The following is a 12,514-nucleotide window of genomic DNA, read 5'->3' on the forward strand; positions in this document are numbered from 1 at the left end:
AGTTTAAGAGGTAGCATTTGGTAAGTGTTTGGAGAAGTTTGGTATGAAGGGAAGAAAAGAATTATCTGAACCCGTATGCAGAAGGGATTAACATTTTGAATGTACACACACACCTTCACACATACTTCTGTACACATATATACATACAAATGTAACTACCTTGTAAACTTCTTGAAAGCAACAGAAATATGTTCTTTTTATTTAGAAATTAAGTTTCGGTGATCAATTTCATAGGAGTTCTGTAAATACAAATAAGCCTCAATTTTAAAAGAAATATAGGCAGTATTGCCTATTGTTTATAAGCATACTTGGTGAAAGTTGGAATAATATAAAATAACCAATTTGTCAACAACAGCTATTATTTATGTTTTAACATGCAATGTTTTGAATTTCTGCTTCAGAGAAATGTTTATTTTTCTCTGTAATATATAGTTGTGGTATTTACATTTCAAATCACTGTGTTTGAAATGTTTTATCTGCTTCTGTGCATTTTGTTATCTGGGATGTTAGTATATTGCCAGTATACAATGCATTTAAAAATTTTTTAGTATAAATTTATTGTTATAGAATGAAGGAGCAATGTGAATAGCTAGCTAAAATGTGATGCATGGGTGAATTGCATTTTATGAATCATTCAATTTAAAAATGAAATTTAAACAACTTCAGTTTATTTGTGACTCATAACCAAAAACTTAGGGTAATGTATATTAATTCTTTCTTGCTGGGTAGATGTAGTAGCATTCCATCATTCTTACCTTCAGTACAGAATTATTTCAAGGATGTTTACTAGAGTTGAGAGAAATATTTTATCTTTATACAGGAATTCTGATGTTCTGCCAGTGTAAAATTTTGACTAAGAACTTTTACCCTCTTTCACTTATTGTTACTTTACGGTTGGCAATCCAAAGAAAAGTATTCAGTAAGTTTTCTTTTATTTCTTTCTTTGTGCTAGTCCTGGCACTTGGACTCAGAGCCTGAGCACTGCCCCTGGCTTCTTTTTGTTCAAGACTACCACTCTGCCAGTTGAGCCATAGCACCTCTTCTGGCCTTTTCTATATATGTGGTGTTGAGGAATTGAACCCCGGCTTCATATATATGAGGCAAGCACTCTTGCCACTAGGTCATATTCCCAGCCCCTTCAGTAAGTTTTACATTTGGTGCTTGCTTATCAGTATATTAGTTTCAACCTTAGGGGCACTAATTAGACAGCTTGTAATTTAATACTGTATATGACTAAGAGAGAAGTTTATATAAACAAATTTGAAGCATTAATCTTATACTGCTTCTTAAGTTAGTGAATATAGACATTTGTTTTTTTTTTCTGTAAACTGGAGAATCCAATGGCTATACATGAAGGCTCAACACTACAGGGATAAACAGATTTTCGTGGTTTCTAGTAAAAGCTCCAAACTCTCAAATTCATAAACATTGTAAATCAACTACATTCAGAATCAACTGTTGGTAGTTTGAGTATGGGTTATACTCCCAAGCTTTGGACCATATAGTTTGGCTTTATAGAGAGGAAAGTTTTTCATTTACACACAGGTCTCAGATTATTCCCTAAGGAATGATTTTCCTAATTTTGTGAGCTTACTTCCATAAATTCCTAACCTCTGGAGTTAGAAGTTGTGACAAAATATTTTCATTAGGAAGTGTTGTAAGCTCTGCTTGTTTAATAAATGTAGTGTCACTATTGGTGAGGAATAAAATAGTAATTCAGTTTACTGAATTTCACAGTTTTTTATGTCCTTTTAGTTTGGTGATCTCTTGCAGATTACATAAGACTTTAATGTCTGTTATATTTTTCTGTTCCTTAGATTGCAGGTATAGGTATGTTAAATTGCTAAATAATCATTCCCATTGCTCAGGACACTGTGTGAGGTACTGTGCTTCACTTTAGATGAAGATACTTGGTTACAAAAGCTATTGCAGTTGAAAACCCACTATCTGGTATCGTGGCAGTCCCTAATGAATACTACTTATCACTATTGCTCCAGTATTTTTAGATGAATTTAGAATCACACAGATGAATCTTTGGGAAGTACTGATAATCACCAGGATGGTAATAGGAAGGATATAGTGAGGCTAACACTAACAAGTAATACTAGGTTTGGGTTTATATAGAGAAGGAAGGAGCAGAAGCTAAACCTAGTTGGTAAGATTAATGAGAAAATGGAGTGAGCTAGTAGAAAAAATTCAACTAACATTGCATTGAGATAGGGAGAGACTGGATACATAGCCGCACACATACACACACATATGTACATGTACATACATACATATATATCTGCAGGGTGTAGAAAACTATGGATATCATGTGATTTTGATTTTGGTGGGAGGGCTGTCTGCCTCAACAATCTTCACAACATCAAGGGGCAGGCCCAAAGATTTGTTGCTGCATTCTCCTCAAGTTAACATGACTTTTTCCCAGCCAGGGTGGGTAGAGCCACAGACAGCTGCCATGCCCATACCTTCTGTTTTTAATAATCCTACAGATAGAATCCACAGACTGTGGTATCTCCCTTGCCTCTTCAGGCAACCTCTGTTTGTTGGTGACCCATAAGTCCCTAAACCTCACCTATTTTTCTGATCTCTAAGCCTCCTGGTTGGGGCTCATTCCCAAAGCCTGTCTGGCCTCAGATTTTTCAGTCAGTGTAAACTGATCACTCTACAGTCTGGCAGTTTACCAAGGGAGGCAACAAGTTTTCTTAAATGGTCACAGAGAATAAAGTTGTTGGATGAGGCTGGAGCTTGCCCAACAGCAATCAATGTTAGTTGATCTTTCAGTAATCAGAACTACCAGCAGAGACTAGGTCTTTTGTACTTACACAAAGGTATAATTGGCTTAGAACTTGGAAATAGCACTCACTCCCCTCTCCTTCTCTCTCCTCTCCCTCCCTTTTTCCATCTTTCATGACTCTTAGCTACCTGCACAATGGCAAGGTGTCCTAGATGGTGCTGATCATAGATTCTTTGCTTCCAATTCCCTAATTGTCTCTGATGCTTACATAGTATGTTGAATATTACATTGAACATTCTACAACACAACCCTAAAACAAAGATGTAAACACTATAATGAATAATGTTTGTGTAGAACAGGTAAAAATTATTTTTTAATTTTTAAAGAAAGCTTCCAAGTAGTTTTTGAAAAGAGCATCTTGATTACTTACCCTTAGACTAAAGACCAAAGTAATTGTAAGTCAGTATTACACTAATTAGTAGATTTGTTTTCTATACTGGAATGAATTGGCACTTTAGAATATCTGAATGATTTATAAATATTTATAATATCTGGATTGGTGATATATTTGTATTAAGCAAATAAGAGAATATATTATAAATATTTGAGCTAGTTTTCTTTACTGAAGTATTTATAGGCATTTGAGGAGGAAGACTGGGATGAACTCTTCACCATTGGAAAATTGCAAGCATCAATGTAAACATGGATGACCCAGAAGTCCCTAAAGTATAGAAACATAGATGAGGATTTACAAATGTATTCATGTATTTTCTACCTGTCGTAGCCAGTTAGAAGTCCTAACATTCATACTCTAGTTATACTAGCATTCATAGTACTCAAGATCTTAATCTCTGACTTCTTCCCTAGTAAATAAATGAATAGTATAGCTCCTGGAAAAGAGAGTGATGCCAGGGCTAACACAGAAAAGTGTAAAATCTGCTGGGATACCATGTAGGGTATCAAAAGGACCTGGGAACTAGCTCCCAGCGTTTCTAATAGCTAAACATGAAGCAAGTTGAATAACAAAATAAGTAATAGTATTGATAGATTATTTTAGTGTGCTTTTGCTGTTATAACAAAATTCTTGAGGCCAGGTAATATACACAATAGAAACTTATTTTTCACAGTTTTTCAGATTGAGCATTCTGAGATCAAGGCACCATGAAGTTTAGTATCTAGTAAGAGCTGTTTTCTGCTTCAAGATGGCTTCTTATTTTGTCCTCCAGAAAGATTGAATGCTTTATCCTAAAGTGGAAGATATCATTTGTAGACAGGCAAATGATTATTATAATAAAAATGACATAATAAAAAGCTTTAAGAATCCTCACACATTGTTGAATGGATTGTCAAGTAGTACTGGTTTTTTTCGAAAATAGTCTGGCAGTTTCTAAGTAAGTAAAAAAGAGTCACCAAATATATACACGCTCAGGAGCTCCACTCCTCGGTATATACTCAAAAAGACTTAAAATAATTGCACACAAAACTTGTACATGAAATTCATAGCAGCCTTCTTTATAACAGTCCCAAAGTGTAAGCATCTGAGATGTCCATCAACTAATCAGTAAAGATAGCTATACATTATGGTGTTGAATGTCATGTAGCTTCCTATTTCGTTAGTTTTGTACTCAGAATCTTTTCTGTCACTTACCTCAAAATTTCAGTTAAAACTGATTTTAGGTATATGAGGAAGAAGTAAGTTACATATGTATACTCAGAATTCTTTAAATTCTTTGTCACACAACTATGAAAACTGCGTAATAGAGTATAAGTCTAGTAGATTTGTTAAGAACTAGGACTAGGGGCTGGGGATATGGCCTAGTGGCAAGAGTGCTTGCCTCGTATACATGAGGCCCTGGTTTCAATTCCCCAGCACCACATATACAGGAAATGGCCAGAAGTGGCGCTGTGGCTCAAGTGGCAGAGTGCTAGCCTTGAGCAAAAAGAAGCCAGGGACAGTGCTCAGGCCCTGAGTCCCCCCCACCCAGGACTGCCAAAAAAAAAAAAAAAAAAAAAAAAGAACTAGACAAAGTAACTTGAAAATGACACTTGTTTTTGGCAGTACTGGGGTTTGAACTGCTTGTTCAGCAGTTTTCATGCCACTTGAGCCACAATTACAGCCCTTTTGTGCTTTCTTTATTTTCCAGATAGGTTCTTGTGTTTTTGTCCCATACTGGCTTCTGATACCGATCCTCTTACCTATGCCTCCTGTATCTATAGTATGGAACACAGGTGTGCATAAGCAAGCTTAGCTATTGTTTAAAATGATGGGATCTTCTTTCTGCTTATTCTGGCCTCAAATCATAATCCAATTTCTACCTCCAGAATAGCTGGGATTGCAGACATGAGCTAATGAGCTACTATGCCCAGCTAAAATTACTCTTTTTTTTTTTTTTTTTTGCCAGTCCTGGGGCTTGAACTCAGGGACTGAGCACTGTCCCTGGCTTCTTCTTTACTCAAGGCTAGCACTCTGCCACTTGAGCCACAGCACCACTTCTGGCCATTTTCTGTATATGTGGTGCTGGGGAATTGAACCCAGAGCTTCATGTATATAAGGCAAACACTTTTGCCACTAGGCCATATCCCCAGCCTGCCCCTGAGCTCTTAAACTCAAGTTTGGGGCTGCCACTTCCAGTTTTCTGGTGGTTAATTGGAGATAAGAGTCTCACAGACTTTCCTGCCCGGGCCGGCTTTGAACCGTGATCCTCAGATCTCAGCTTCCTGAGTAGCTAGAATTACAGGTATGAGCCACTGGCACCTAGTGATTTCCATATTTTAATTATAACTTTTTTTTTACATTACAACAGTTGAAGAAAATAGAGCAAAATTATTTGAAATTCATGTCACATATTTGTAATTTAGCAAATAATAGAAATGTATATGGAACAAATAGTGTTGATATTGACATTGTATTTCCATTAAGTTGGGTCAAATATAAAATCGAATTTTTTTGTGACTGTAAACAGTTTTAATTCTGTTTCACATATTTGTGAAATTGCATGGACATTTCTAATGCAGATGAAATAGAAAACATTATATTAGAGTCCTGAAAGTTTTTCAATAGTGTTATTAATATTTTGAAGGTATTTCCATAGTAATAGAATGAAATAATAAACTTTGTAAGAAAAACAAAACAAAACACTAGTGTTTAAGTGTTACTACCTCCCCCCCTTCCCAACACCATTAAAAAAAAAATGCTTTCTTGCGTTCCTTGATTTGTAAAAATCTTTAACCCAGAAAAAATTGGGTATTTTCTGAGGCCAAATGGGAAGGAAAATAGAAAGTATGGTAGCAATTTTTCTGAGAGTCTTGTAAAGAGGGAATCAAGAGAGACTGGGTTGTGAAGGAAATTACAGGAGAAGAAAGGAAAAGTCCAATTGTTCAAGAAGGAAAAGTGAAGACATTTACGTTATTCTGAAGGTAGTTTTCAGTTTCCATCAGGTCCCTCTGGCCACAGTGCAATTTAAGATGAGACAATATGGGTCAAGCATGTAATAAAATTGTAAATTTTAGATGTTTCATATCAGTAATAGATAGGTGTGGAATAGAGTAGACGAATCTAATCTGGAGATCCATCAACATGGCCATCATCTCAGTATCCAAGGAACTATTTTTATAGTCTTTCATTGCTACTGCATATGCTTTTTTTCTAACATAAAGGCAGAGTTGACTGATTATATAGGGAGAACAAAATGATCCTTTGAAGCTTTTCAAAGGAAATCTAACCATGAAAGATAATCTTTCATAGATTGTAAAGATGGAAGGAACATCAGTGTTTGTTTTTACTCTATAAAGCAAAATTTGGAAATAAAATAGAAGATGTAAGTCATCGATACTTTTAAAAAATTGGTCATGTGAATCTAAAACATTCTTTGCTATCATTAGCATTTAAATTTTATTAACAAAATTAAATTGTAGAGTAAGTAGCTGGTTGAATTTAGAAATATGTTTACCACTTAAAATTAGAAAAATTCATTAGTTGAAAGTTAATTTTCTGTGTATTGTATCATGGCAGGTAACAAATCACAAGACAGTGGTATAGCAGAGATGGAAGAACTTCCTGTACCACATAATATAAAAATAAGCAATATTACATGTGATTCATTCAAGATTTCATGGGAAATGGATTCAAAATCAAAGGACCGTATTACACACTATTTCATTGACCTCAACAAGAAAGAGAACAAGAACTCCAACAAATTTAAACACAAGGTAAACATCAAACAAATACATTTATTTGCATCTTAAAAAATTTTTTCTAAGAGCTTTCTTTAAAAAAGTGGAAATTGCTAATAATGATTTAAATGCTTTGACATTGAGGAGAATCAAATTTATATGTGATTTTAAGACAATTTTGAAAGAAAATTAAATATGCTTAATAAAAATAATTTTCAAAAGGTAAAATTATGACTTTATACAGACAAAAATCAGTATGTTAAATTAGGCTAACTTCTTAATGAGGAAATTGTTGAACTGTTACCTAATAATTTAAATGGTAATGCAATAGTAACCCATTTATATGTCAGATATGTTGAAATCAATACAAGTGGAGTCAAAACTGATTTGGAAGGGGCAGCTGAGTTCGGAGAGGATAGACAAGCTCTCTCTAGCATGTATTTAGATAAAAATTCAGTTGCCATGAGTGTAAAGTATACTCCACAGAGAATCCAAAGCAGATAGCCAGAAAAATGTGCAGTACATAATTTGCTATGGACTCTCGTCTCCCTCTCTGTAATGATAACTGCCCAAAGAGGAATTTTATAAAACTTAAAAATGTCTAGATAATTTTTTAAAATGGTCTTTGGCTGAAAAATGCTTTAATATGTCAATTTTGTTTTAGAATTAAACTTACTAATTTTTAGATAAATAGTATATAACATTTCTCCTGTATTTGTCGTATTACACATATTATTTCTTGTCCACATCTACCTCCATATGTAGCTATTGAGTATAAGAATTATCTGAGTTAAGTATTCTTAAATAGTTCATTATGTTCCTTAATTATTGTTTTTAAAAATGACCAAAAATATTAATACTAATTTGTAACTTGGCAAATATTTTGGAAGAATTTCTTTTTCTCATTTGAAAATTTTTCATTTTTCTATGTGTCATTATGCATTGAGTAAAATTGAGTATCTTATATACTATAGATAAATATAAAAAGGACAATATTGGTCAGTTATTATCCCAAATTTAAGTTCTATTTGTGGATATTATCTTTCCAACATTTGCCTTGTTGGAAGCATTATCTTTCTAACATTTGCCTCCTTGAAGCATTACATTCTAACATTGCCCCCTTGAAGCATTACATTAAATGATGAGTTCAAGATTTGACTCCCTTTCTTTACTGCATATATTTGGAAATTAGTAGTGAGTTTATTGGTCTTATTAACCATTATTTGAAAATGACTAAACTTTTCTCTTGAGAGACTCCATACTTGAGTAAAAGTGAATGAAGCAAATGTCACTTTAACATTCAAAACAGATCCAATCGAAATATGTCACATACTTAATAATAAACTAATCTGGTAAAATTATTGAATCATATATATTTTAATAATACATTGAATTTTATCTTTTTTCTTTTTTCTCTTAAGTTTTTAAAATTTTCTCACAATGAGAATGTTATATTTTGAGGAGTACATGGTTTTACAGAAATGAACAGTATACTAAAAAAAAGTACAATATTAGGCATGTCTGTTGATCATTATAGAACAACAGATTTAGATATAATTGCCAAATGTTTATAAAAGCATGAACATTTTGTTGTTTATTAAAGTTCCATTTTAATGTCCTTCCCTCCCTCGCTCTCTTCTTCCCTTTTGTTATTTCCTTCTCTCCCTCCCTTTCTTTTCCTTCCTAATGTTGCTTTTCCTCTTCTTAGGATGTTCCAACAAAATTGGTGGCAAAAGCTGTTCCCTTGCCTATGACTGTTCGTGGACACTGGTTTTTAAGCCCAAGAACTGAATATACAGTAGCAGTGCAGACTGCCTCAAAACAAGTTGATGGTGATTATGTTGTTTCTGAATGGAGTGAAATTATAGAATTCTGTACAGCAGGTAAGAGAACTATATTCAAATATTTTTAAAGTTTCTTAGTTAACCTTAGGTTTATTATCAAAAAACATTTTGCTTCTTTGTAATCATAAGGCATATAAGGATTGCATTGGTAGTTTTGCCTTATCAGCATGTGTAACACAGTAAACAATATATCTATAGTACAATGAGTGAGCGTGAAATTACTTTTATGCTGCATGCATAGCTTGACTTTTCCAAGTGAAAGCTTGGCAAATAACAATTTGTGTCATTTGAAAATATATTTAGCATACTTTGAGCTTTGTTTTGTGAGAGTCTTTTTGTAAGTTTTCTAATTTGTTGATTTTTATAGACATTGAAGGAAGGAAACCAGGAGTAATGGAGGCAGATCTCAATAACTGTGCCTAATGGAAATGTTATTGGATTTTTTTTCACTTGAGTGCTGAAAAAGCTTTAGAACATTTATCTCTAAATTGTGGTCCTGTACTTGTGTGTGTCTTTGATTCATTAAAAAAACAATCATTGTTTGGAATTGGGAAATTTGATGTGGATAGTCTGTGTCCTTTATTGGAGAAATTACTATTCTATTAGAATATTCCAGTATTTCCTTTGGAAATGTTATTCATCTCATTCATCTGTTTATTCATTACTCATTCAAGAAGCAAGTATTTATTGAGCATGTAGTTCAGCAGTTGTGTAACCTTCTCCTTTCTCTTTTAGAATGGGACTTGGTTTTCTCCTCTTTGCATTGATGATTATTTCTTAATCCAAAAAAAAAAAACTAAGTGGTAAAAAGAGACTTTCAAAATAAAAGAGGTTGTAGAAAATCTTTTTTAAAAAAACAATTCGCTTCACTTGTTGCAGGTTGTTTATCCCCCTCATCCCCTTATATTGACATTATTTTGGTCCTTGTATCATTAACTGCTGCTTTATTTCTCTACCTTCTATTGCTTGTAAATCTTAATTAAGCTCAGTGTAAAACTTCCATGGACATGTTAAATGGATAAAATTCTAATTCTGCATGATCAAAGAACATTATATACATGCATGAAAAGATCACAATAAAACATCTTTGAAATCTCAGGATAAATAAGGAACATAAGAGCTTTTAAATGAACTACAAATATTTTTCTATAAATTATTTTGCTTTGTTATTTTCATCAGTAAAATCTAAGAGGAATTCTGCACTTTATAAACCCGACTGTAAATTTTGGGAAAGCTATTTGGTTTTTAAATCAGGACAGCTGATTCACTCATTTATTAAGCCATATGACCTACATATTGGAAAGAAAAGGAAATAGAATACCACAGGTAGTTTACATTTAATGTATAACAAAGGCAGCACCTTAACAATACGATTATTGTCTGGTCTTAGACTTTCAGATATTTCCAAAGAAGTACGATTATTGTCTGGTCTTAGACTTTCAGATATTTCCAAAGAAGAATTATTTATTTATTTTGTTGGTCACTGGAGCTTAAACTGAGGGCCTGGCTAGTACTCTACTACTTTGAGCCACAGCACTACTTTTGGTTTTCTGGTGGCTAATTAGAGTCTCACAGACTTTCTTTCCTTAGCTAGCTTTGAACTACGATCAACAAATCTCAGCCTCCTGAATAGCTAGGATTACAAGCATGAGCCCACCACCATCCTGCAGAATAATATATTTTGATCTGTGAATCTGATCATCTAATTTTTCATAGTGCTCTTCATAGGTTATATATTCTAAGTAATTTTGGGTTGTGTTGAGGATGCAGTACAGTTTTATTTGATCTGTTTAGATCTTATTGATCTTAGATACACAGATTTTTCCTTAGTTTCTGATGCATTAGTTTGACAGCAGTCCTGCATTGGAAAGCAAAAAGTTGGTTTATCAAAACAGACTAATTTGACAGTTAACATTTAATTTTCAAGTCTTTTTGTTCCCAAAGACCATCAACTAGGAGACAAGGACCATGTCTTGAAGTTACTATATGAACACTGGGAGAAAACCATTAAATTTAGACAAGTCTCAGTATCCTTATCAATAAAGTGGCTATGTTTACTCTACACTGTCAACTTCAGAGATTTAGAGAACAAAAACAAGCAATATTATTCCTGCTTTCCAATTTTGCTTATTCAATTAATCTGCTGACTATAGATAAGCTGGTATGTCATTGATAGTATTACTTGAGTCATGAAGAGTTAGTTATTGAAAATGTTCCAGAATCTTTCATTTCAAAGAGTAAAATGGTGCACAGATATTCTAAGAAACAATTATAAATCATAAATTTTTTTTGAGTTTGTTTTTTTTATTTATTTTTATTTTTTATTTTTTTTCAAATTTTTATTATCAAACTGATGTACAGAGAGGTTACAGTTTCATACATTAGGCAATGGATACATTTCTTGTACTGTTTGTTACCCTGTCCCTTATACCCCCCTCCCTCCTCCCCCTTTCCCTCCCCCCCCCCGGAGGTGTTCAGTTCACTTACACCAAACAGTTTTGCAAGTACTGCTTTTGTAGTTGTTTGTCCTTTTTTACTCTGTGTCTCTCAAATTTGGTATTCCCTTTCAATGTCCTACTTCCAATACCAGTATACACGGTTTCCAATATACTCAGATAAGATTACAGAGATAGTGTAGGTACAACCACAGGAAGGTGATACAAGAACATCATCAATAATAGAAGCTACAGATACACATAGGACATTGAAAGTAGTTACAACTGTGATATAACAATCATTTCCATAACATGGAGTTCATTTCACTTAGCATCATCTTATGTGTTCATAAGGGTATAGCTATTGGGCCTTGTGATGCTCTGCTATGACTTGCCTAAACCTGTACTAATTATTCCCAATAAGGGAGACCATAGAGTCCATGTTTCTTTGGGTCTGGCTCACTTCACTTAGTATAACTTTTTCCAAGTCCTTCCATTTCCTTACAGATGGAACAATGTCATTCTTTCTGACGGAGGCATAAAATTCCATTGTGTATATGTACCACATTTTCCTGATCCATTCATCTATGGAGGGGCATCTGGGTTGGTTCCAGATTCTCGCTATGACAAATTGTGCTGAAATGAACATTGTTGTGCTGGTGGCATTACTGTGATTTTGTTTGTGGTCTTTTGGATAGATACCCAAAAGTGGGGCTGCTGGGTCATAGGGGAGTTCTATATTTAGCCTTCTGAGGAATCTCCATACTGTTTGCCAGAGTGGCTGAACCAGTTTACATTCCCACTAACAATGAAGTAGGGTTCCCTTTTGGCCACATCCCCTCCAACAATTGTTATTGTTAGTTTTCTTGATATATGACATTCTTACTGGGGTGAGATGGAATCTCAATGTTGTTTTGATTTGCATTTCTTTTATAGCCAGTAATGTAGAGCATTTTTTCATATGTCTCTTGGCCATTCTCATTTCCTCATCAGAGAAGTCTCTTTGTAAGTCTTTAGCCCACTTGATGAGGGGGCTATTGGTTCTTTGCGGTTTTGTTTTGGAAGAAGGTGATTTTTTTAGTTCTGCATATATTTTAGAGATGAGGCCTTTGTCTGTTGAATGTCCGGTAAATATCTTCTCCCAGTCTGTGGGCTTTCTGTTTATCTTGCGAGCTATATCCTTTGCCGTGCAGAAGCTCTGCAGTTTGATGCAGTCCCATTTGATTTGTAGCCTTTCTTGGTCTTTGTTAAGGAAGTTCCGTCCTGCGCCAAGGAGCCCAAGTGTTTCTCCTACTCCTTCCTTCAGTGTTTTCAGGGTGTCT

At 34.2% G+C, this 12,514-nt stretch overlaps 1 protein-coding gene across 1 annotated transcript in view; it reads left to right on the forward strand.

The window, feature by feature from the left end:
• Positions 1 to 12,514, forward strand: part of Phyhipl (phytanoyl-CoA 2-hydroxylase interacting protein like) — a 33,458-nt gene that overhangs the window by 14,349 nt on the left and 6,595 nt on the right. Inside the window, exons 2-3 of the mRNA XM_048338816.1 lie at positions 6,753 to 6,949; positions 8,622 to 8,796. Of these exons, the coding sequence (XP_048194773.1) occupies positions 6,753 to 6,949; positions 8,622 to 8,796 (372 nt within the window). The remainder of the gene's footprint in view (positions 1 to 6,752; positions 6,950 to 8,621; positions 8,797 to 12,514) is intronic.

Source organism: Perognathus longimembris, chromosome 2 (genome assembly GCF_023159225.1).
Source record: "Perognathus longimembris pacificus isolate PPM17 chromosome 2, ASM2315922v1, whole genome shotgun sequence".
Taxonomy (NCBI): domain Eukaryota; kingdom Metazoa; phylum Chordata; class Mammalia; order Rodentia; family Heteromyidae; genus Perognathus; species Perognathus longimembris.